Source organism: Toxorhynchites rutilus, chromosome 3 (genome assembly GCF_029784135.1).
Source record: "Toxorhynchites rutilus septentrionalis strain SRP chromosome 3, ASM2978413v1, whole genome shotgun sequence".
Classification (NCBI taxonomy): Eukaryota; Metazoa; Arthropoda; class Insecta; order Diptera; family Culicidae; genus Toxorhynchites; species Toxorhynchites rutilus.
In genome coordinates this window covers 1,159,536-1,180,806 of record NC_073746.1, presented here as the reverse complement: position 1 = coordinate 1,180,806, position 21,271 = coordinate 1,159,536, and the positions used below count along the sequence as shown (strand labels likewise).

Genomic DNA, 21,271 nt, shown 5'->3' with positions numbered 1-21,271 from the left:
CACACACACACACACACACATGTCCGATTGTATTGGTCTCGAACCGTACGTGAAGCGCATTCGGATTCGAACGGCAGCAGACAAGAAAGGAAAAGCAAAAGCGATTTTAGCATGCAAAAGCATGCACCGGCTTTCGGCTGAAATGCATTTTTCGAAGGGTGGTGGTGGTTTATGATGTACACACTGACTGAAGGTATGCTAGCAGCGTCGGAATGGAATGGACAGGATGTTTGCGGCAGTAATTTTTTCCTGCAAAAGGGGAGTTTTTGAGTGGTTGTAAGGACCGTATCGTTATTTATGGGTACGCCTTAGAGTCTCCGTCTGAAAAAGACTATAGCTTGTTTTGACAGCTGTTTATTTTTCTCCTGTTGTTGACACAGTTAGCGTTCAGTTAGCATTGTTAAAAGATCGTTTTTTCCTAAAAGTGCAATCATGAGAGGGCTAACAGAAGAAAAACGAAAATCCATTGTGACCAGATACTGCTCCGAAACAGGAATATCAATGAGAAAATTGGCGAAGGCGGAAGGAGTAAGCGTCCATGCGGTCCAAAACGCTATCAAGCGATTTGGTATGTATAATACATTGAAGGATCTACCCGGTCGCGGCAGAAAACCTGGGCCATCCAAGCCAAACTTGGATAAAAAGATTTGCAGGCAATTTGAAAGAAAAAAGGAATTATCGATACGGGATTGCGCAAAAAAGTGTGGAACATCAATCGGTATGGTTCAACGTGCCAAAGAACGTAACTCACTGAAGGCATATAGAAAGCAAAAATGTCCCAAACGCAGCCAAATTCAGGCAAGTTCCGTGAAAACCCGTGCCCGTAAGCTTTACGATGGGATTTTAAGCAAACGCGAACTGTGCATCGTCATGGATGATGAAACCTACGTCAAACTGGACTACAAAACTCTTCCTGGGGCACAGTTTTACACTGTAAAGCAAGGAACAGATGTCCCGAACGCGGAGAAGTCAATTTTTTGCGAAAAATTCGGTAAGAAAGTGCTGGTTTGGCAAGCTGTTTGTCAATGTGGCATGAAATCATCTCCTTTCTTCACTCTCGGGAATATGAATGGTGAAATTTACCGGAAAGAATGTCTCCAAAAGCGTGTGTTACCGCTCATCCGAAAGCACACTGGTCCGACACTATTTTGGCCTGATTTGGCATCATGCCACTATGCACGTTTGACCTTGGATTGGCATCGCGAGAATAATGTCGATTTTGTGGAAAAGGAGATGAATCCTCCAAATTGTCCGCAAATAAGACCTATTGAAAAATTTTGGGCTTTGATGAAGGGACGACTGCGGAAGAAGGACAAGGCAGCCGATGACCTTGAGCAGTTCAAAAAGGATTGGATAAATGTGAGCAAACAAGTCGATGAGACGGTTGTCCAGAACCTAATGAGGGACATCAAGAAGCAGGTGCGATCATTGGCGCGAAAATCAGAATCTTGATTATTTTTTACTGTTACTCCTTTCTTTCATTCATAAGATACAATATTTTGATATCAGAACTGAAAAATAAATGCAATATTTGAAATAAAGCTGTGTTTTGAGCGTACCCATAATTAACGATACGGTCCTTAGAAAAAAGAAGAATAAACTTCAGTTTTCTGTAAAAGTTTTGGGTTAGTGTTGTGCGGCAAGTGCAGTAGGCGTATATTTTTTTATGTGAAAAGGCTGTTGAACCATAGCGAGGGGTTGTCTGTTGTTTGTTGTTGTAGTAAGGGGGTACTCACATATGAAAATATGTTCATTTAGAGTTGCAACCATACCTGTAAAAGGAAACAGAAAAACAAATTATGGTTAGTTAATAATTATAATAGTTCTTGTTGTTCAATAAAAAGCTGCCTTTCAAGATAATCCAAGCGTTATAATGAAATCAGCGAAATTATTTACCATTATGAATGTCTCAAACTTGAAAGCTACTGTTTTGTTTCAATCATGGTCGGCGGTCGCCAACGACTCGCGTAAGTGTTTCTCAAGAATGTTAAAACGTGACTTTTCCTCTAACAAAATGTTTTGTCCCACTATAATCAAGAAATGGGATAGCAACTCACTGCGACACGCACGTTTTGTGAACGTTTCATGTGTTCACGCTGCCCACACGTACAGATTCCATTCGCTGAACTGAAATACACACCCAGTGAAAGTGCACGGTGGGAACGAACGCCACTTTTCGAATGCCTTCCGCGAATTGCATCGAGACTGGTCAATTTTCAGAGTGTCTCTTCCGAAACTGGCGGCGCCGTTCGCAACCAGTTATCCAGAAAAGGAGAACCAGACATCGGCCACCAAACGACTACCAACTGATCTTCACATATTAAGTGTGTATCGAAACTGGTCTTTGGCGAAAAGGCACTACGCCGAGAGTTACTACATATGTAAGCTGATGCTGCTCCTGCTAGTCGTATATATTTTGGTGAGATTTGTGCGGCGAGAAATGAACGCTTACACAGAGATGGTTCCGTCTATGGCTTGCCTACTGATGATGTAGGTGGAATGCGCTATTAATCTTGTTTGAGCAGCTTCGACCCAAACTAACACATTTTCAGCGTCGTTTCAGCTTCTCGTATACGCGCTGCCGCGCCGTGTGCCAACGCTCGACTGTTAGTTTACTTCAGAGTTTACACTTTTATGCGCTCTATATTTGTTATACATTTGGTGTCGTAGGTAAGACACGTTTGTGAAAAAAATACCATATTACACGTCGTCCCACAGCTTAACGAGTTTTGTTTGATCTAGAGAGCTAATACATGCGTCGGAATTAGGGCTTACGAGGAGATGACGACGATAAGATGGGTCTGATATAGGCCTGCGTTAGCGGCTTGATGCGCGAAGTTCAAACAAATCGTTTGCCACTCCCCGCGGTCGGAATGGGATACACGTAACACTCGCGGCGCTGACTCAAACTGAGCTCAACTACGAGAGACACCCGACGTCGTATGGAATTGGCAGGGAAATCACATCCGCACACACTCTCACAGCCGCCACCGCACCAAGCAATGTGTGCTGTCATTATGATTATTTGACCCTCCTGCTACCGGGATGTAGGGATGTCTCGAACATTTTGAATTACGTGTTGACAAATATCGGTCTGAGAGGTGCTGATTATTGTTTTCAGGTTTGTTACTTCTTCTTCCTACGGTCTTGTACAGAAGCTGAACATTTTACAACCATCCCACTGAAAAGGGTGGATTTTTGAGTGCCACCGAATGTGAGAAAACTGATTTGTGTGAACTGTTTATACGTTTACAAATATGTACGTGCCTCGCACAGTTATTGACAAGTGGATGTTTGGTTCAAAATAAACATTCGTCGAAGAAGATGAGCAACATTTGGTCGGTGTTAAGTCAGATAGGACCATGTGACATTTTTCTGATTTCGAGAAAAAACTAGTTTAAAGTTTGGCGCTATAAGGGGCTTTCATTGAGCGTTCAAAACAATTTCAATGCGATATTCGTGCTGTACGCGTGATTTTCCAAATCTGATAAGTGTGGTATGTAGCTTACGTAATGTCTAACCAAATGCAATCAACAACTCGAAATTTTTAATTTTCCGACTTGGTCCCCTCTGACTTAACACCACCATTTAGAGAGAAGACGAAAAATTGGCTTTCTTTTATCTCATTTTGTGGGACCTACTTCTGAAAAACTACAAGGTTTTGAAACGAGATTCACTCTTTCTCCTTATTCGTAAAGGCCAAGTGGAAAATTATTATATTCTGTATTATCCTCCGAGAATATTTCTGGCCTATATGTTCGAGGGATTTAAAAAAAAGGGATTCTAGGAAAGCAGTTCATGAAGTTCTGAATTCGATAGGCGATAGGAGTCACAGAAGAAAAAAAAACATTAACGACATATAAATATTTACGAACTTGGACGATTCAAATAGTATACACTATGATTAGAAAGTACAGTAGAACCACGATTATTCGTGGTGCGGATTATCCGCGAAAACGAGTTCCCTAGTAAATCATGTTCATTTTGTTATTTTGTTTTGGTCATGGCTTTCACATTATCTGATCACTGATGTAGAAGACCTTATAGATGGATAGTTTAATGATTTCTGTATTGATGGATTATAGTTTTCATGCTGAGAATGCGTTTTTCGTTATGCGCGATGACTATGCGATGAGATCATAGAGAATGCGACGATGGAACTAAAGGGCATCCCTTCGTCGGTCTATCAGGGATGCATGGAGGACTGGGTCAAGCGTTGGCACATGTGTGTTGCTTCAGATGGACCATATTTTGAAGGAGATAAAATAAATTTGTCTGAAATTTAACCCTATTTGTTTTATTTGAAAATTTCCGATACTGTCTGATCATAGGGTATGTTCACGTCGCATTTCCTTATTCCAGATTCTTACCTGATAGAAAACTCTGGCCTGAAATTAATGCCCCAGGCATGAAGTGGAATTTCCTGACAAACAGTAACACAAAATAAATGGTTGAGCATTGAGTAGTTTTTGGGAGTATTCGAGTTATTCAAGTCCCGGTAGTCTTACCGAGATTACATTTAGCTCCCAAAAACATCATTCCAAACAAATAGTACACAAATTATACTATGTAGCACCTTTCGCAGAAAGGCATCAGGACGATGCTCGCAGCATCGACGATGCTCACAGCAACCGCAACTCTCACCGCAGTAAAATACCTACTTCACCTCCAGCTTCAAATATTTTCGAACTTTCACGCCCGCTAGTTCTAACTGGGGAACAATCTGCCATACAAATGAAACACACTCGAGAATTAATCAAGCAAATGAAACCAAATCAGGCATGTGAAGGTTTTATGTGGCACGAAACGAATCTATGATGAAAACACTCCTCCCCCCTCTCTAAGGGGGGCTGCCATACAAATGAAACACAAACTTCTGCATAACTCGAGAATTAATCAAGCACAATTTGGGATGTGAGGGTTTTTGGGTATGAGAAATGTTTCTATGATGGTATGACACCCCTCCCTCCTCTGGAATGGCGAGGAGGTCCCATAAAAATATTACACATATTTCAACCAAAAATATTCCAACCAAACATGACAATTGAAAATTTTCGGCAAACTCTGAAGGAAAAGGGAAAATTCGGAAAATTAAATTCCCATGTGTTCTACAGTTAAATAGTGACAAGCGTTGTTAGTCCATTCGATGTTTGCGCTAATGGAATTGATCTTTGTTCGAAACTGGAAATGGATTTTCAGGTGATGAAACGCACTCCTATATCTTCTTCTATCTATACCAACAAAAATGTATCGCCTAATATGTTGATAAGAGCAAAAGTCGAGGAAAGAATTGTTCGATTTAGGGCTGTCTTTATTTTGTTATATTCTCTGTATCAAACATTTATTCCACTGAACGAGAATTTTGTCTGAAAACAATCTGATATTATAATGACGAGTTTTGGTAGAATTATTAGGAATTTTATAGTAAAACATAATTTTAAAGGGTGGATTAAAAAACCAATAAATGAACAGTTCTGCGATTGGATCCATGATCGTGCGCTTAGTAAGCAAACGTGGAAGTGATAACGAAAAATAGATTTTGAGCGGGTCGAAGTATAAAAATAAATATATAAATTCCCAATTCACTCCCAGATTCAACACATCGTGTTGATTGATTGCTGTCTAGAGTGAAACTAAAAATTGAAGAAAGAGAGAGAGAGATATTTGAATATCGGAACGATGGCACGCTCAGTTCACGATAAACCATAAGAAGTATGAGCAAAGCTTTGAGAGTGCAGGCAGTAATGGTCCAACTTCCATATCGTTTTCTTTAGTTTTTGATTGCTCTCCGTTCATAGTATTCTCTCTGTGTTAGCATGAATAATAAGAGAGCATCGTTCGCTGCTGGTGATGTGAATACATCTGCCTAGCAGTATATACGTTATCATTGATCGTTAGAAGCGATATTTTTCCACACTGAACGTGAATGATATTACGATTCGTAACGATGTTTGATTTGGAATAATGCTACTATTAAGGTATGTTGCAATTTAATTATTATAATAATTTGATTACATCCACTGGCTTCGTGGATGTCAGCCTAGGCTTCTCAAATGCACAATATTCATCACGAGGGTAGTCACAATTCTGAATTTGCAAATGAGACGAAGATTGAAACGTGTAGGAACTCGGTTTTCAATCAAGACATAAACGGGGGGTAGACAATTTTCAAATGGTCATCATACATAAAATATACCTGCTCAGATCCAACCGGTATTCAATAGTGCTTCAGATTCACAGTATTTTGAAGTAGGACCGCATCTTTGATTTCTATATCGGGTGTCATCCTACGAAATTGATGATAGTTTCAAACGCATATTACGCAAAATCGTCCTTAAGATATATGTGAAAACAGAGACCATTAAAATGTAAACATATCCAGAAATAATCCTAGGATAGAACGTTATATAATTTTTTCATTTGACTATCATGTAGAATCGATTTTTCATATCACTTTTCCTAAATTGTTAGAATTTCTTGAAGCATTGAAATTTTATATTTTAAAAAAAAATCATATCTCCATTTTAGAGAGTCCGGCGCCGCATCCCTATACGTCAAAATTTGTTGAACTAAAAGAGTTTGAAAAAAGTTAATTTTTTCTACATACAGTACTGGCAACGGAGGGTCTTCGTAGCCACTTGGTTACGCGTTCGCTTACTAAGCGATCGGTCGTGAGTTCAAACTCAGGACCCTCAATTGACCATCTTTGTGTTGTTATAGAATAACTACGTCCACACAAACATCATCAGCGATGGAGATCGATCCACGGTCGAAATTAGATCGATTCATCCATACAACTGCTCTGCTACGCAAGAAACATCGGGTTGCTGTTCTATAAATAACCCAACAATGATCAATATCAACTGTCTCCGCTGTGCGGTCTGCTGAACAATGGAAGAACAGAAAGAATACCCTTACGCCGAAATGGCAACTACTGTGTAATTTACCATAATGTAATGGAACAAAAAACTTAACGCCTAAATGGCTATTACTAACTACTGTGTAATTTACAGTTTATAGAAACATAAACATATGTACATGTACACGATTAAAACCCGGCTCTTCTAATGAGCCTAATAAATAAATAAATGGGATAAAAAAAAAGTACTGGCAATAATAAAGAATACACTGTTTAATTTTTTCCTCTTTACTCATGAATCGTTTGTTTCACATAAGTAAGATATCATTTATCACCATGAATATTGTTTTTGGATTGTATTACAAGATTTGTTCATTGGTTGTGCCAAATTGGATCATATTTGTGAACAAATGAATGACACAAAAAAGAAATAAAAAATCGTATTCAGCTGGAGATGGCGCGTCATTACTGATATCAATGACATTTCTGTACACTTTCGGCGTTTGGGTTTCATCATTCTCTAAAGTCAGCTTGAGTTTGTTGACTTTCAAGCTGACTTTAGAGAATGATGAAACGGTTTTGATAGTTTATAAGTTTTTTTTGCGGCCAAGTACAAGGTTAGCATTGGTGCGATTCAGAAGCTTTGGAGGAAGTACCAAGAGCTTGGTACCGTTTGCGATCCGGTAGGACGTGTACGCAAACGCTTGACATCGAACCACGATGATACCAGAATCATCAGAGAAGTGCGAAAAAAAAACTATAGAAGAAAGCGCTTATCATTGACCACATGGGAACGAACTGTGCGACAGAGACTGCAACAGAACGAATTGAGGAGCATGTTTGCGTCTCGGTGACTGTTAACTCGTAAGGTCGACTAGATCAAACGTTTGTCACCGATAAAAAACGTCCACAAGCCAATCTCGTTCTGAAAAAAGGTGCTGTGGTTAGACGAGAGCAAATTCGAGATTTTCGACCAAGAGTATGGATTAAGCGAGGAGAGCAGCTGCTTGACACGAATGTTCAGAAGACAGTGAAACACGATGACAGTAGCATCATGGGCTGGGGTGTTTTGCTTATCCGGTGTTGGAAACCAGGTTCAAATCGATGATGTAATGAATGCGCACAAGTGCATTGATATCCTTATGCACAATTTGAAGAGCTCAGCATGGAAGATCGGTTATCCGAGGGATTGGATCCCTCAGCAAGCCAACGATCCAAAGTATACGGCACAAAAACGATGTTTTAATTCCGTCAATTTCGTGAGAAGTTGATGGATTGGCCGTCACAACCACTCGATAAAAAAAATGAATAAAAGCACGGTGACCAACAAAACTCTGCTGTTTGAGGAACAAATTGATCAACATTATCTGCAAAACTTGGATAAAAGCATGCCCCGACGTCTGCAGGCAGTTATCTGTGCCAAAGGAGGACACACGAAATACTAGTGACCGGTTTTTTTATGCTTTTGTGCAAATACATGACATGTATTCTTTTAATTTGCCAAACCAAAATGAGCAATCAATATTCATTTTACTAATTTGAATGAAAAACTAAACTTCTACGAAACTTTTTTCTTCTCACTTGGTAGGATGACATGCAATTGTAGTCCTGAAAAATGATTCCCGGAATAAAGCGCAGGAGAAAACGACTGCAACAGAAACCACCGCTTATAAAATGTGTAGTAGGCTATAAATATTGTGGCGCGGTATTGTATTTCAAAACAAGAATTAACCGGGCAAACGTATCGCCCCAGGCAAACGTAACGCCCCGGGCAGACGTATACCGTCCGACGCTCGCTAGAGCTCGGTCGGACATTGCTAAAGGATCGTATCCTATGTTTCAAACTAACCGGGCAATCAGTGGATCCCAGGTTTGCGTGCGAGACACCGCCGCTTCCGACGGCGGGTCGGCGGTGGACTCGGATTGCGTCATCTTGGCGGCATGGGCCGCCTCGATTCCTTATCCTCGCCAAATGGGGACTTCGTCCCCATTACATTGTCCTCAGAATAAATTTCGAAAAACGAGAACAAGAGAATAAATTTATAATAGAAATGTGAGGCACATGATGTTTTTCCCGCGCCAAATATTTCTAGCCTACTACACTTTTTCTAAGCGGTTGTTTCTGTTGCAGTTGTTTACTGTGGCGATTTATTCCGGTCACCCTGAAAAATAAAATCTCGATATCTGCTGTGAATTCGTCTTTCGGAGAGGGTCCCGTCAAAATCGGTCGTTATATGGACGATTTGGCGTGGAATTACTCTATATCAAATTAATTTGACATCCAGTCAGTGTGATAGAAATAATGGTGATGTAGATGGATGGATGTAGGTTAGTGAGTGGTGCTATCCCAAAACTACTTTTGACGTTGTGACATAAACAATTGTATTTACAATTGTTTTTAGTTTGCTGTTATTTCCATGTGAAAACGCTATTTTCAGTGAGTTTTCTTATGCGATCGGCGGAAAAAATCTGATTGTTTCGTCACTCGAGGAGGTGTGTTGAAGCGAAGTTTTGCTAATAAGTTAGCACAGTCAATGTGATTAAAGCCTGTCCACGTTAAATTTCGGACACTTTTCTTTCAGTGTAGTTTATGAAATATTTCACTAATCAATGAAATATTTCACTTACATGACAGCTGAATCCCTCCTCTTTATTTCGATGTCCAACATGTTTACATTATTCTTCAGTTTGGTAAAATGGCGTCGAATCAAGTGGAAGTACGCAAACGCATTTTGCGCGAATGGCAGCAAAATCCAACACTGTCGGTACGCGATCTCGCCAAAAAGCTAAAACTGCCGAAGAGTACCGTGTTTAGTATGTGCAAATCGTTTGACCAGCGCTTAACTGTGGAAGGTTGGAAGCGGAACAAATCGAAAAGTATACTCCCGACAGATGGACCGAAAGGTGGTTGCCATTATTGAGAAACATCCCAACCTTTCAGTTAGAAATGTGGCTCGAAAGGTTGAAATATCAAAATCATGTACATAAAGTGAAGCAGAGGCATGGATTGAAGGCGTACAAAGTGAAAAATGTGCCCAATCGTGATGATAAGCAAAATTTCACTGCAAAAAGCCGTGCTAATGTGCTCTACATCCAGTTTTTGCAAAAATGTTCATGCCCCATAATTGTCGCGGACAGATAGGCTGTAAAATAAAATATATATTTAAATAAGACCCCGGCAGATCGAGGGCAAACTATAAGGGCAAGCAAACACAAGTATTTGTTTTCATTGTATAGATTAGATCAGAAAATGCTTGTGGCCCACCAACGATGTTATTGCTTATCATAAACCATAAATAGGAAATAGAAGTTGGTTAGCTAGGAAGTGCAACATTCAGATTGCGTTTTGTAAATAAGTGAATATGCACCACTTAGGATGCAATCATGACCCTCTCCCTCATTCGCAGGTTTCGACTTGCTGGCTCGTGCTCCCGTGGCCGAGTGGTTAGCGTCATAACTAACATGCCGGGTGTTCGGGTTCGATTCCCGTTCTGGTCGGGGGAATTTTTCGTCAAAGAAATTTCCTCCGACTTGCACTGTGATCACGCGTATTCTAGAGCTTGCCACTCAGAATGCATTCAAGGCGTGTTATTTGGCATAGAAATCTCAACTAAGTACTAATAAAAATGACGCAAGTAATACTACGTTGAGACGGCGAAGTTCCTCTAGGAACGTTAGTGCCATTGAAGAAGAAGAAGAAGAAGAAGAAGACTTGCTGGCTCTCTTTCGGCCAGCTTTCCTCGCTGTATAAAAATTCTGGTCCTGAGAACCAGATCGAGTTATTATTTGTTAATTTTGTGGCTTCATCTGCCGGATTATTTGCACTATTTACCCAATTCCATTGATTTACATAGGTTGTTTCTAGTATTTCTGCTATGCGTAAAGCAACAAACTGCTTGTATTTGCGTGGTTCTGAGCGAATCCAATAATGGACGATGAAACTTATGTTCTCGAAGACTTCAAACAGCTTTCGGGTATCGCTTTTTATACTGCAATGCGAAGGAATGCCGTAGCCGAGTGTTTCCGGACCAACAAGCAGTCTAAATTCTCCAAAAAGTACTTGTTTTGGCAGGTCATATGCAGTTGTGGCCGAAAATCCAAATCATTCGTCTCTACCGGCACTATCAACAAAGATGTCTACGAGAAGGAATGTCTCCAGAAGCGGTTGCTACCATTCATAAGAAGCCACGACTCTCCAGCGTTGTTTTGGCCAGATTTGGCCTCTTGTCACTATGCAAAATCCATCCTGGAATGGTATAATGCACATGAGGTCAAGTATGTGACAAAAACAGCAAATCCACCTAACTGTCCAGAACTTCGCCCAGTAGAAAAGTACTGGGCTCTGATTAGGCGATAAATATTCGAAACTAAGAAGAAAGCGAATGGTATTAATGATTTCAAGAGGAGACGGAAAAGCGCCGCCGCCAGCATATCTGAGGATACTGTACGGAACCTAATGGTAGATGTTCCCAAGAAAGTTCGTGAATTTTACAGACAACGTAACTAACATCGAAGTAAGCTTTCCTTGTTTTAGATATAAGTCTATTTTATCGGTTTTGTTGTATTACGTGAATTTTTGTTTTACTGGCATCATCTTGGTGTCCGAAATTTAACGTGGACAGGCTTTAGTCAGGACATCAAAGACGAGTAATCGCTGAAGAAGTGCTCGTCTCATTGCTAATGTTGGCATGTCAATCAGCATACAACGGTTTTCGTACCCTGGTAGATTCGTTCCATCTTTCCAGTTGAGATTCCTAAGAGCATAACGGATAAAATGCTTCTGGACTCGCTCTATCCGATTTATGTGGACTACATGGAACGGTGCCCAGACTTTTACCCCGTATTTCAACACATTACGCACCAAAGAGCAGCACAGCGTTTTCAAACAATATATATCGCCATAGCATTTCGTGTTTATTGTTTATTTTTTATCTTGAACACACAAAATAACAATTAGCGCCATAAATTGATCACCCCTACCGTTTCTCACTTCTGGTGATATTTTTAAATTGCCAAACATATGACGCAAGCGTCGTCTCAAGCCGCCTCGTCTTGCCTCCTTCGATGCATCGTATGCGATAGCGAAAACTCCATATGGAGTCAAGAGCCAGCAGCATAGCATATGTACTTGTATGAGCCAGCAGCCGGAGCCGGAGGACTTCAACTTTGGCCTCCCGCCCCGTCGCCCGACCGCTCATTGCCATCTTGATTATTGGCACGTATTGAATTCATAAATCGTTGGCGTTACTCAAATCGATCCTAATAAACGTTGATTACGCAGACACGGGACAGTTAGCGCGCAGCGGGGATAGTTGGCGCGAAAGGCACCGACCGAAGACGGGTCTCCTTGAAAGGCATCTTAATGGTTTTGGCAGACGATCGGCCGACCGCTCGAAGTGTTCGACTCCCAGTAGGGTGGTAAACAATTTTGCTTGCGACTTCACATATGCAAGACATTTATAATCTGTGCATCCTCCTCTCAGCCGAAAACTATCGCGTAGAATAGTGAGGAAAACACTAAGCCCGAACGAACGACGGATTGCTATTTATAAAATTTGGAATGAATGAGCAGCAGCGCGCGGGGTACACAATGATGTCATCGACGTAAAGTGTGCGAATAAATTAAACATACATTCCGTTGGTTGATTCAGACGACGGCTCGATCGGGAACTGCATTCGCGCAGTCTATAAACGGAGAGTGCTGATGTGCTGCACAGGGTGTGGCGTCGGTAGAAGAATAACTCCAGCAAGGCTGGAATGCCAAACGTGCGAAATGTTCCGTCATTACGTGTCCTTCCTACCGCACGTACATACGCACCGTAGCTGATTGATGGCTAATGGCAGTAATTAAAGTGCATCGAGCTATCTTTTGGAATATCATGACCGAAGGTTTTTCGTTTGTAGCAAAAACCGAGGGTATGCATAACAAACTAATCAAACATTGAAAACCGACACCAAGAGTCGGAAGAGCAGCAAAAAATTGATTTCGAATGAATGCCCAAACGTAGCTGCTGGCAAAACTGCTTTCTATTCCTAAATTACCCTCGAATTCAAACGGACGCAAAAAGATAAATTGGTTAATCAGTTTGTATTGAACGAAATTTAACGAATTGACGGTAATTTAGAATTTATAATTTTTACCGCCGTCTATTTGGACATTTGCATCATGTCTGACAGGCTGCTTAGTAGCCCTTAGTAGTAGTGGGTATTGATCAAGTGATCGTTGATTCGAAATTGAAAGTGTGATAGATTCGATTCGCAATACATTTCTCGCTCGAACCATTGCAATGGTTCGTGTAGAGTAAATTAATATTTTCATTGCTTCATTTAAAACTATCTTCGTACACAGTTGATGTTGGGTTGTCGCTGGATCTGAAACATAGGAGATTCACGTTTCCCCCCAGCACTCCCCAACATGACTTAATAACACCTCTTCCAGCGCGCTTCTTTCTTCTCGGCCGTTGTGATTCGGAGTACAATCAACCCTGGAGTGGGTCGTCTTTCGAGGTATCGTCACCGGATCGGAACAGGTTCAAACACCTCCCTAAAAATAATGAAACGCGATTGCATTGTTGTTCGGCGAGCGTGGGACGGTTTTTTTTCTGCGCCGCGCGATTCGTGTGTTGATAAACTTTTCAGTCGGTTAGGAAAGAGCGCTCGAAGAGTGGTGGAAACAGCAGCGGTCTCAACAGCAACGTCGTTCGGTTGATCCAGTTTCAAAAAAAAAAAAAAACACTGGAAAATGTGTTTCGGAGGGTGATAGAAAAATTATGCTGATGATGGAAGGAAAACCCATCCAAGTGTGAAGTGCATCAGCATAAAAATGTAGAAGATTTCTTCACGGCTCGCGTCTATACATTCTGGCAGGAAAGAAGCGTTGTTTTCCTCGTCTTCTTGGGAAAGCAAAGAAGCGAGCGAATTAAGAAATAACAGCATACTTCCACCAAGAGCCAAATGAAATTCAATTCCGAGCCGAGCAAGAGTGACCATTAGTCGCTTTTCACAGTCCAAAGAGCAACTGGAATAGGCATGAAATCTCTACCACACAAGAACGGTCCAAAGGTTAGTTAATTGAAGCCTTTTTCCAGCGAACTGAACCATAATTTACATACGCAAGCCCACGACGAGAAGAGTCGTTCACCGTCATTCGTTCGTGATCTGAATCTAAGTGTTCTGTTTATAGTTCAAGCGCGAGTTAAAAATGCACACTTTTTACGACGAGGGCGGGATTGCACAGAAGAATGAAAAACGTTGACTGAATTAATGTTGTAACACAACACAAACAAACGAGAGCGCTAAAAGTTGGTGAAGGTTCGTCGAGGCTACGAATTGCAATGCGGAGTTTATAAACGTTTTGAATAAAAAAAAGGTGTTAATTATATTAACAAGTCATTGTAACACTGCGGGCGCTTGCCGTTTAGCAGAAAAAAAGGTACTCGGAAGGTATTTCCCATCTTTTGCTTCCCATTCCGCCGATTTTGTAACCCTCTTTTGTTTCTAGCTTTCCATTCAGCTTCCAATCTTCTGACTCGTCTTCTGGTAGCAGAGTCTTTTGCTCATGTTTATAATTACACCATTACAATTATTTGTTGTTTGATTTGCAGAGATTAAGTTTCGCGGTCTTCTTTTCTACACCTCCGCCTGTTGTTTATCGGAGATGAAGTGAAACCAGTCTGCCATTAAGAGGGAAAATAACTATCTATTGACAACGGCTATTCCGTGATGGGCTGGTGGTGAAAATTTTCTCTTCTGACATTCGCGAGTAAATTGGGAAAAAGGGAAGTCAGCTTAGCCCGACTGCTGGGCAGTGTAGAAAATCTGAAAAACTAACATTAGTTGAAACATTGCAGCTGTTGGAAACAGTGACCCCAATTGAGCGGTCCTAACGGAATCTTATCACCATTGGATGTTTGTCGAAGCAACACAACAAGGGCTAAACAACTAACGACCCAGCAGCAGAGTCACATTAATAAATGGATTCCGAGACAATAACGACACAAAACTCCCCCACAATAGATGATGTTTTTATTCAACTACATACAGTGTTGGAAAGAAAATAGTGAACAGCATTACGCAAAATACACTCACGTAAAAATAAAAGTGCTCACGGAGAGAGAAAACGAACAAATCGATGCATTTCACTTGGAGAATGTTGGTATCAGAGGTATTGTTTGTCGGTTTGGACGATCCCATCAAGTAGTGCTCAGTAATTTGGCGAATTCTCAAGGATACGCAAGAAGAAAAGAGCTCCACGTAAATCGAAGCTCTCAGACCGAGATAAGCGAGGAATAGTTAGAACAGCTTCGAATCCCTCATGCAAATAAAGAAATCTTCGAATTTAAATGTTTCCCGGGACACAATTCATCAAGTCACATCCGAAAAACTCAGACAGCTTTCACATCCTTCAAAAAGACTAGCAAGGATTAAATACGTGTTCTGGAATCCTCTCTCCTACCGTTTTTGCGTAGATATCGTCGCAAAAAAAAACACATTCCAGCTAGAAAATGTCGCTATTCATACCAGCAACGAAACTAAGCAATGGATTGAGGACCAAAAACTTGACTTATTGGACTGGCCGGCTCGCTCTCCGGACTTGAGTCCTGTTGAAAATCTATGGGGGATCATAGTACGCAGAATTTACGCTGAGGGAAAGCAGTACACCACGGTTGATGAACTCAAGACCGCAATTTCGGAGACATGGAAAAATATTGAGAAATCCGATCTGCAGAATTTGGTAGAATTTGGAATTTGGTATGGCAACACGAATTTTCCAGGTTAACCCCTTGCCGTACGATTTAATTTCCAACAATAGGGCCCAAACACGAGCACAGTGAGTCGTTTCGATACTCTGCTGAGTGTGTGTATCTTACTTGCGATCGTAGCAGTCCCGTATCATCACACGTATCCGTTTCCCATGGGTAGACGACGAGTGAGGTTCGATGTTGTACGTTCTGGCACAGTCTAATCGCCACGAGTGTGGTTCAACGTTATACGTGAAGGGGTTAATGACCGTAATGGCACGTAATCAATTATTGACATGTAAATCTGCCGATTGTTTTGAATTTTTCATTGATAATATTTATGAATTTTAAAAAGGTCTTATAGAAACTAGACAGCTGAAATTATAATATTTAAGATCAATAAATAAACGAACGACTCTTTCGAACGAAATCGGCGTTAAATATACTTTATTTTAAGCATATGTCCTACTTGATTCTCCATCAAACTTTCGACCAAATGATGCAACATTTGTTGAGGAATCGCATTCCACACTCTTTGCATACCCGTCCAAAAATAGTTAAGATTTCTCCACGAACGCAATGGAATTTTTTGATTCAGTATATGCCTCCATAGATGCTCAATGGGGTTAAGGTCTGGGGACTGGGGTGTCCACTCGAGCATATTAATATTTTTGGACTGGGAATAAGGCTTCGCAATCCTCGTGGTATGCTTGGGGTCATTGTCCTGTTGAAAAAAAAGCCTTTCATATTCGTTTTCCTGAGTGATGACTTTAAGTTTTCCTCCAAGACTTTGACGTAGGATTCACCAGTCATCTTTCCATCGATCTTTGCCCAAGATTGCCCACCGCATTCCAGGAAAAACAGCCCCACACAAGCAGTAATCCTCCTCCGTGTTTAACTAATGTTTGATTAAATCTGGATAGCAGACGCTCAGACTCATGCAACGAGTTCGCTCACGTTTCTTCGTGTTTTTTAGTTCAAACTTATACTTGTTGGACCAAACAGTCTTCTTCCAATAGTCAGTAAAGTGAGAAGCATATTTCTTTGCGAAATCCTGGATCACATTACAATATTTATCGGGATCCGATCGAACCTGGCAAGCAAGAAGCAAGATGCTTTTTCATGATCTTCGAAATCGCTTCGATCGAAATACCATATTTTTCTGCGATTTCACGACAGCTCACATTCACTTTCACTTTGGGAACTATCATCGCCTAAGCTTCAAGTAAATATGCTTAATATCGTCTAATATTTACAGTTCGGAAATATCTTATGTTTATACGTTTCTCACGATACCGGAAACGAAGTTTCACAAACAAACAACACAATGTTTTAGCAAATATTTCGACGAGATCGAATGAACCAGCATTGTTTACTTTTTATTTTCTGGCAGGCAATCGATAGAGCTTCAGACAAAATTTGCTATCGCGTAAATATGCGTGAATAAGCATTGTAATTGTATTTATTGCATCAAGGTATTCTGACTAGATTTTGTAGGGGTGATCAAATTACCTACTCTATTGTTAAAATTCGATTAATCGTTACTAGTAGCAAAAGGTATCAGTTGTTTGCTTTTTTATTTCCAATACTGTATATCCCGACTCATGTACAGTACTAGACAAAATAAAGTATGCACCTGTGATATTTTCAAACTTTCTTGATTTTGGAAGAATCTAAGGTAGATGGATATTCAATGTGTTCTAACAAATAACAGTACTGGAGGTGTACTTTCAGAATATGTTGGACACTGCTTCATGAGAACGATACATACACTTTAAAAGAGCATTTATTAGGGAATTGTTATTTTTCTGGTAGACAAAATAAAGTACGCATTACAATAATTCAACATTCAAAATGATCTCTCTTTACATTAGTATTCATTTTGATCGCCATTAGTTTCAATCACGGATTGCAGGCATCGAGGCATACTTTCAACGAGATTTCTGATACGTTGGGAGTTGATATTTATTCAGGCTGTTTCCAAAGCTTCAAACAGTTTATCGAGATTGGTGACATCTCCCTTGTCAACATTTTGATCCAAAATGTGCCACAATTTTATTTATTTAATGTCAAACGTCTTCGACCTAATGGTTGTACAGACTGCTTATAGGGACTTAATTCTATTCTTATAGATTAACCTACTAATATTAAAATCGAACAGTTCAGATACCTCGTTAAAGACGCGGCAGCAAGCGTCTAATGGATTATTTTGCCCATATATGGTACGGTGATTAGGCATCGCCAGGACTCGATGGTGGCGTAGCTGTCGGGATGGTGCGTGTAGGCTAACGTTTCGAAGTAGATAGCTGCAGTCAATTTTGTCTGTTAATACATCGAAAATAAAAATTCTCTGTAGCATCAATCGTCGGCTTTCCAGGGTTTGCATTCCAATAAGTGCACAGCGCTGTTCATAGGGTGGTAGGTTGGTTGGATCATTCCAGGGCAGGCCACGTAGAGCATACCTTACGAAGCGTTTCTGAACACGTTCGATGCGCTGGATATGTACAGCGTGATATGGGGCCCATACTTGTACTGCGTATTCCAAGACGCTGCGAACAAAAGCACAGTACAACGACTTCAGAGCGTAGACGTCATCGAAATGAGCTGTGTTGCGTCTCAAAAATCCAACCATCGCATTTGCTCTTGAAATTGTGACCGAGACGTGCTCATGGAAACGCAGCTTGCTGTCAAGAAGAACTCCCAGATCTTTGATTCTATTGACTCTCTGCAGTGGCGAGAGATTCAACATGTATCCGTGTACAATAGGGGAGCGAGCGCGCGTAAATGTGATGGCCTTGCATTTTTCAGCGTTTACATGCATTCCATTTTCCTGGCACCAAACCGTTAATCGCTCAATGTCAGCTTGCAGTATGCAGCAGTCTAAATTTGAATGTATTACTCGGTAAATTTTCAAATCATCCGCATATAAAATTTTCTCCGAACATAACCTTTCGCACAGATCGTTAACGAATAATACAAAAATCAGAGGACCAAGAATGCTTCCTTGTGGCACACCAGATGGAATCGTAAATTCGTTGGATCTAGTACCGTGGACCTTGACAAAAGCTTTGCGGGATGATAATTATGAGGTTAGCAGGTTTATGATCCAGGATGGTAAACCAAGTCGATCCATTTTCAGAATAGCAAGGTCGTGGGGTACTTTGTCAAAAGCTTTGGAGAAATCGACGTAAACAGCATCAACTTGTTGCCGCTTCTCGATTTTGTTGATTAGCATGTGAGTGTATGCCATAAGGTTCGTGGTGGTTGCGCGTTTTTTAACGAAGCCGTGTTGGAACTCTGAAATCACAGGCTGTACAATCGGACATAGTGCACCATGAACTAGAGGAGACTCTCGAGCACTTTTGCTAGGCAGTTTAAAATCGATATCGGGCGATAGTTTTCGACATCGTGAAAGCTGCCTTTCTTGTGGACTGGAGTTATCGATGCAAGCTTCCAAGTCTCGGGAAAAATACCCTCGCACAGAGATTGGTTGTAAACCATAGAAACTGGTCTGGCGAGCATCGCTGCACAGTTCTTGATGAAGACCGGGGGAATAAGATCCGGACCGGGTCCTTTTGTTGCATCTACTGAACTGAGTGCTTTATGCACCACATCTTCATCAAACGCAAGTACTGGGAAACGGAGATTGTAAGATGGCAGACTGTCAATATACTGGCGGGTTGGTTGAGATGAATTGCTTTCATACATGTTTTGGAAAAATTCGGCAAAGAGATTGGCAGAAGAAAGTGTTGAGTCGGAGTTGCTGGATTGATAAACGATTTTGTCTGGTATCCGCGTCAAGTTCTTCCGGTTCCGTACGAAACTCCAGAAAGAAGTTGGATTTTGTTTGAATGTGCTTTGAAGAGCATTTATGTACTTGCGGAAGCTTTCAAGCTGCAAGTTCTTGTATTTTTCTTCGGCCTCGTGTAGTTCTCTTCTGCGTATTGGAGTTTCGTCGTGAAGAAATCGTTTTCTCGCTTTTCGCAGCCTATTGCGGAGATTTCGAAGCTGTGGAGTCCACCAGGGTTGATTAAAATTCCTAGAACGCTGGGCCTTCAACGGAACTGTTTCTCTAATAATTTCGTTCAATTTTTCATAGAATGTAGATACGGCATTGTCAACTGATGTATGGTCAAGTATGCGGTCCCAATCCAGAGAAGCAATTTTGTTATTTACAGTATAATAGTCACAGCGAGAAAAATCAAGCTCAGAGCGAGAAGAAGAGTCATCTTCCATTCGGGAACAAAAGTTAACAATTAAAGCCAGCGGCTTATGGTGATCGTCCACTTTGAGGAGCGCCGATGGGTAGTCGACAAGACTTACACGGTCAGGGTTGTTAACAAATGTCAAGTCAAGAAGCTTACCGTTGGCGTACAGTAGGTCGTTAATTTGATATAACCCAGACGACAGTGTTGGTTCTACTAATGCTAGTTCCTGCTCCGTAGATGCGTTAAGAGGTAAAAATGAATTGAAATCATCGTCGAAGGTCCACACTAGATTCGGGAGATTATAGTCACCGATTCACAGGATTTGTGGAGTTCACATTTACTTTCATCGCTACAAATAACCTGTTTCCAGAACTCTATCGGCTTGTCGATGTATTTTTATGCGAATTCAGGACGTTTGATCCTGCCGAAATGACCGAAAAAAAGAAATTTTCTAGGCCGAGAAATAGTAATCTGAATATGTTATTAAAAATGCGTGCTGTATTTTGACCAAGCGAAAATAGAGTTTAACTACACTTATGCTTTAGTGTGAATAACATATGAGGGGCTTAGAATGAAAGGGGGGTAAGTGATTTCATCGATTTCTCTACATCGACTCTCTCTTTTGGTCATAACTTAGCTGCAAATACATTCCCAGCTGTATTTGACAATGCGGAAGACAGGTCTAAGCCTCATCTATCGGATTCTATAGCAAACTCAAATTGGAACATTTTTGCAGTTGAGTTATTAACTGAAGAAAAAGTTGATGAAGAGAAATCGATCAAGTCACTAACACCCCTTGCATTCTAAGCCCCTCATATGCAATTCTTTGACTAAATTATTACACTAATCTGAATTTATCGAGTTCATATATATTATATTAGAAAAGATACAGGGGGTTCAACATTAAGATAGTGGGTGCGCACTTTAGTTTGTCCAGTACTGTATGCATGCAGTCGTAGCGGCGCACGATATCTCTTGGGACAGATCAATAATTAGCGCACAATAGCAACACATACGATCTTCGAGAGAACAGCTACCAGCTCTTACACATTTTGTCGACAAGCTATTGCATTAGAAGACTCCAAAATAAGGTAAAACCCTTTGTCTCCTAAAAAGTTCCGTATCTGATAAATTTTCATTTTCCGTTTTCACTTGCCAGAATTCCAGATTTTTCTTTTGCCAGCTTTGTTTCTTCCATACTGAAATATCGCCGTTTAATGTCTTCCAATTACTAATTTTCGTTTATCTCAATCTAACCCACGAAACGGTCTCCCCGGCATTTGCTCTAAACTTCAAAACTTCCGTTATTGACCAGAAAAATACAAGCTGCTAGCTGTCTCGCGCCCGCTTTATTTGATCGTATTCCTCTGGAGTAACCTATCTCAGTCTCTACAAAGGCCAAACCTAGTTTTGTACTATACCCAACAAACAAACGGTTCATTGCGTTCGTTCTCATCGCGTCG

The 21,271-nt window shown here is 40.8% G+C and overlaps 1 protein-coding gene and 1 long non-coding RNA gene across 12 annotated transcripts in view; one reads left to right on the top strand and one right to left on the bottom strand.

Annotated features, from left to right (window-relative positions):
- LOC129772840 (rap1 GTPase-activating protein 1) overlaps positions 1-21,271 on the bottom strand; it is a 280,874-nt gene that overhangs the window by 56,465 nt on the left and 203,138 nt on the right. Inside the window, exons 1-2 of one of the 11 annotated variants that reach the window (XM_055776351.1) lie at positions 1,897-2,899; positions 1,737-1,772 (exon numbers count right to left, since the gene is read on the bottom strand). The exons of 6 other annotated variants lie outside the window; for them this stretch is intronic. In XM_055776351.1, the coding sequence (XP_055632326.1) occupies positions 1,737-1,754 (18 nt within the window). In that variant the 5' untranslated portion in view covers positions 1,755-1,772; positions 1,897-2,899. Of the gene's footprint in view, positions 1-1,736; positions 1,773-1,896; positions 2,900-21,271 lie in introns of those variants that run through there. 4 more of the 11 variants (XM_055776352.1, XM_055776353.1, XM_055776354.1 and 1 more) reach the window with 4 other exon arrangements.
- Positions 13,569-15,168, top strand: LOC129772843 (uncharacterized). The gene is made up of 3 exons (XR_008742656.1): positions 13,569-14,302; positions 14,361-14,398; positions 14,464-15,168. It is a non-coding gene; the product is annotated as an uncharacterized LOC129772843 (long non-coding RNA).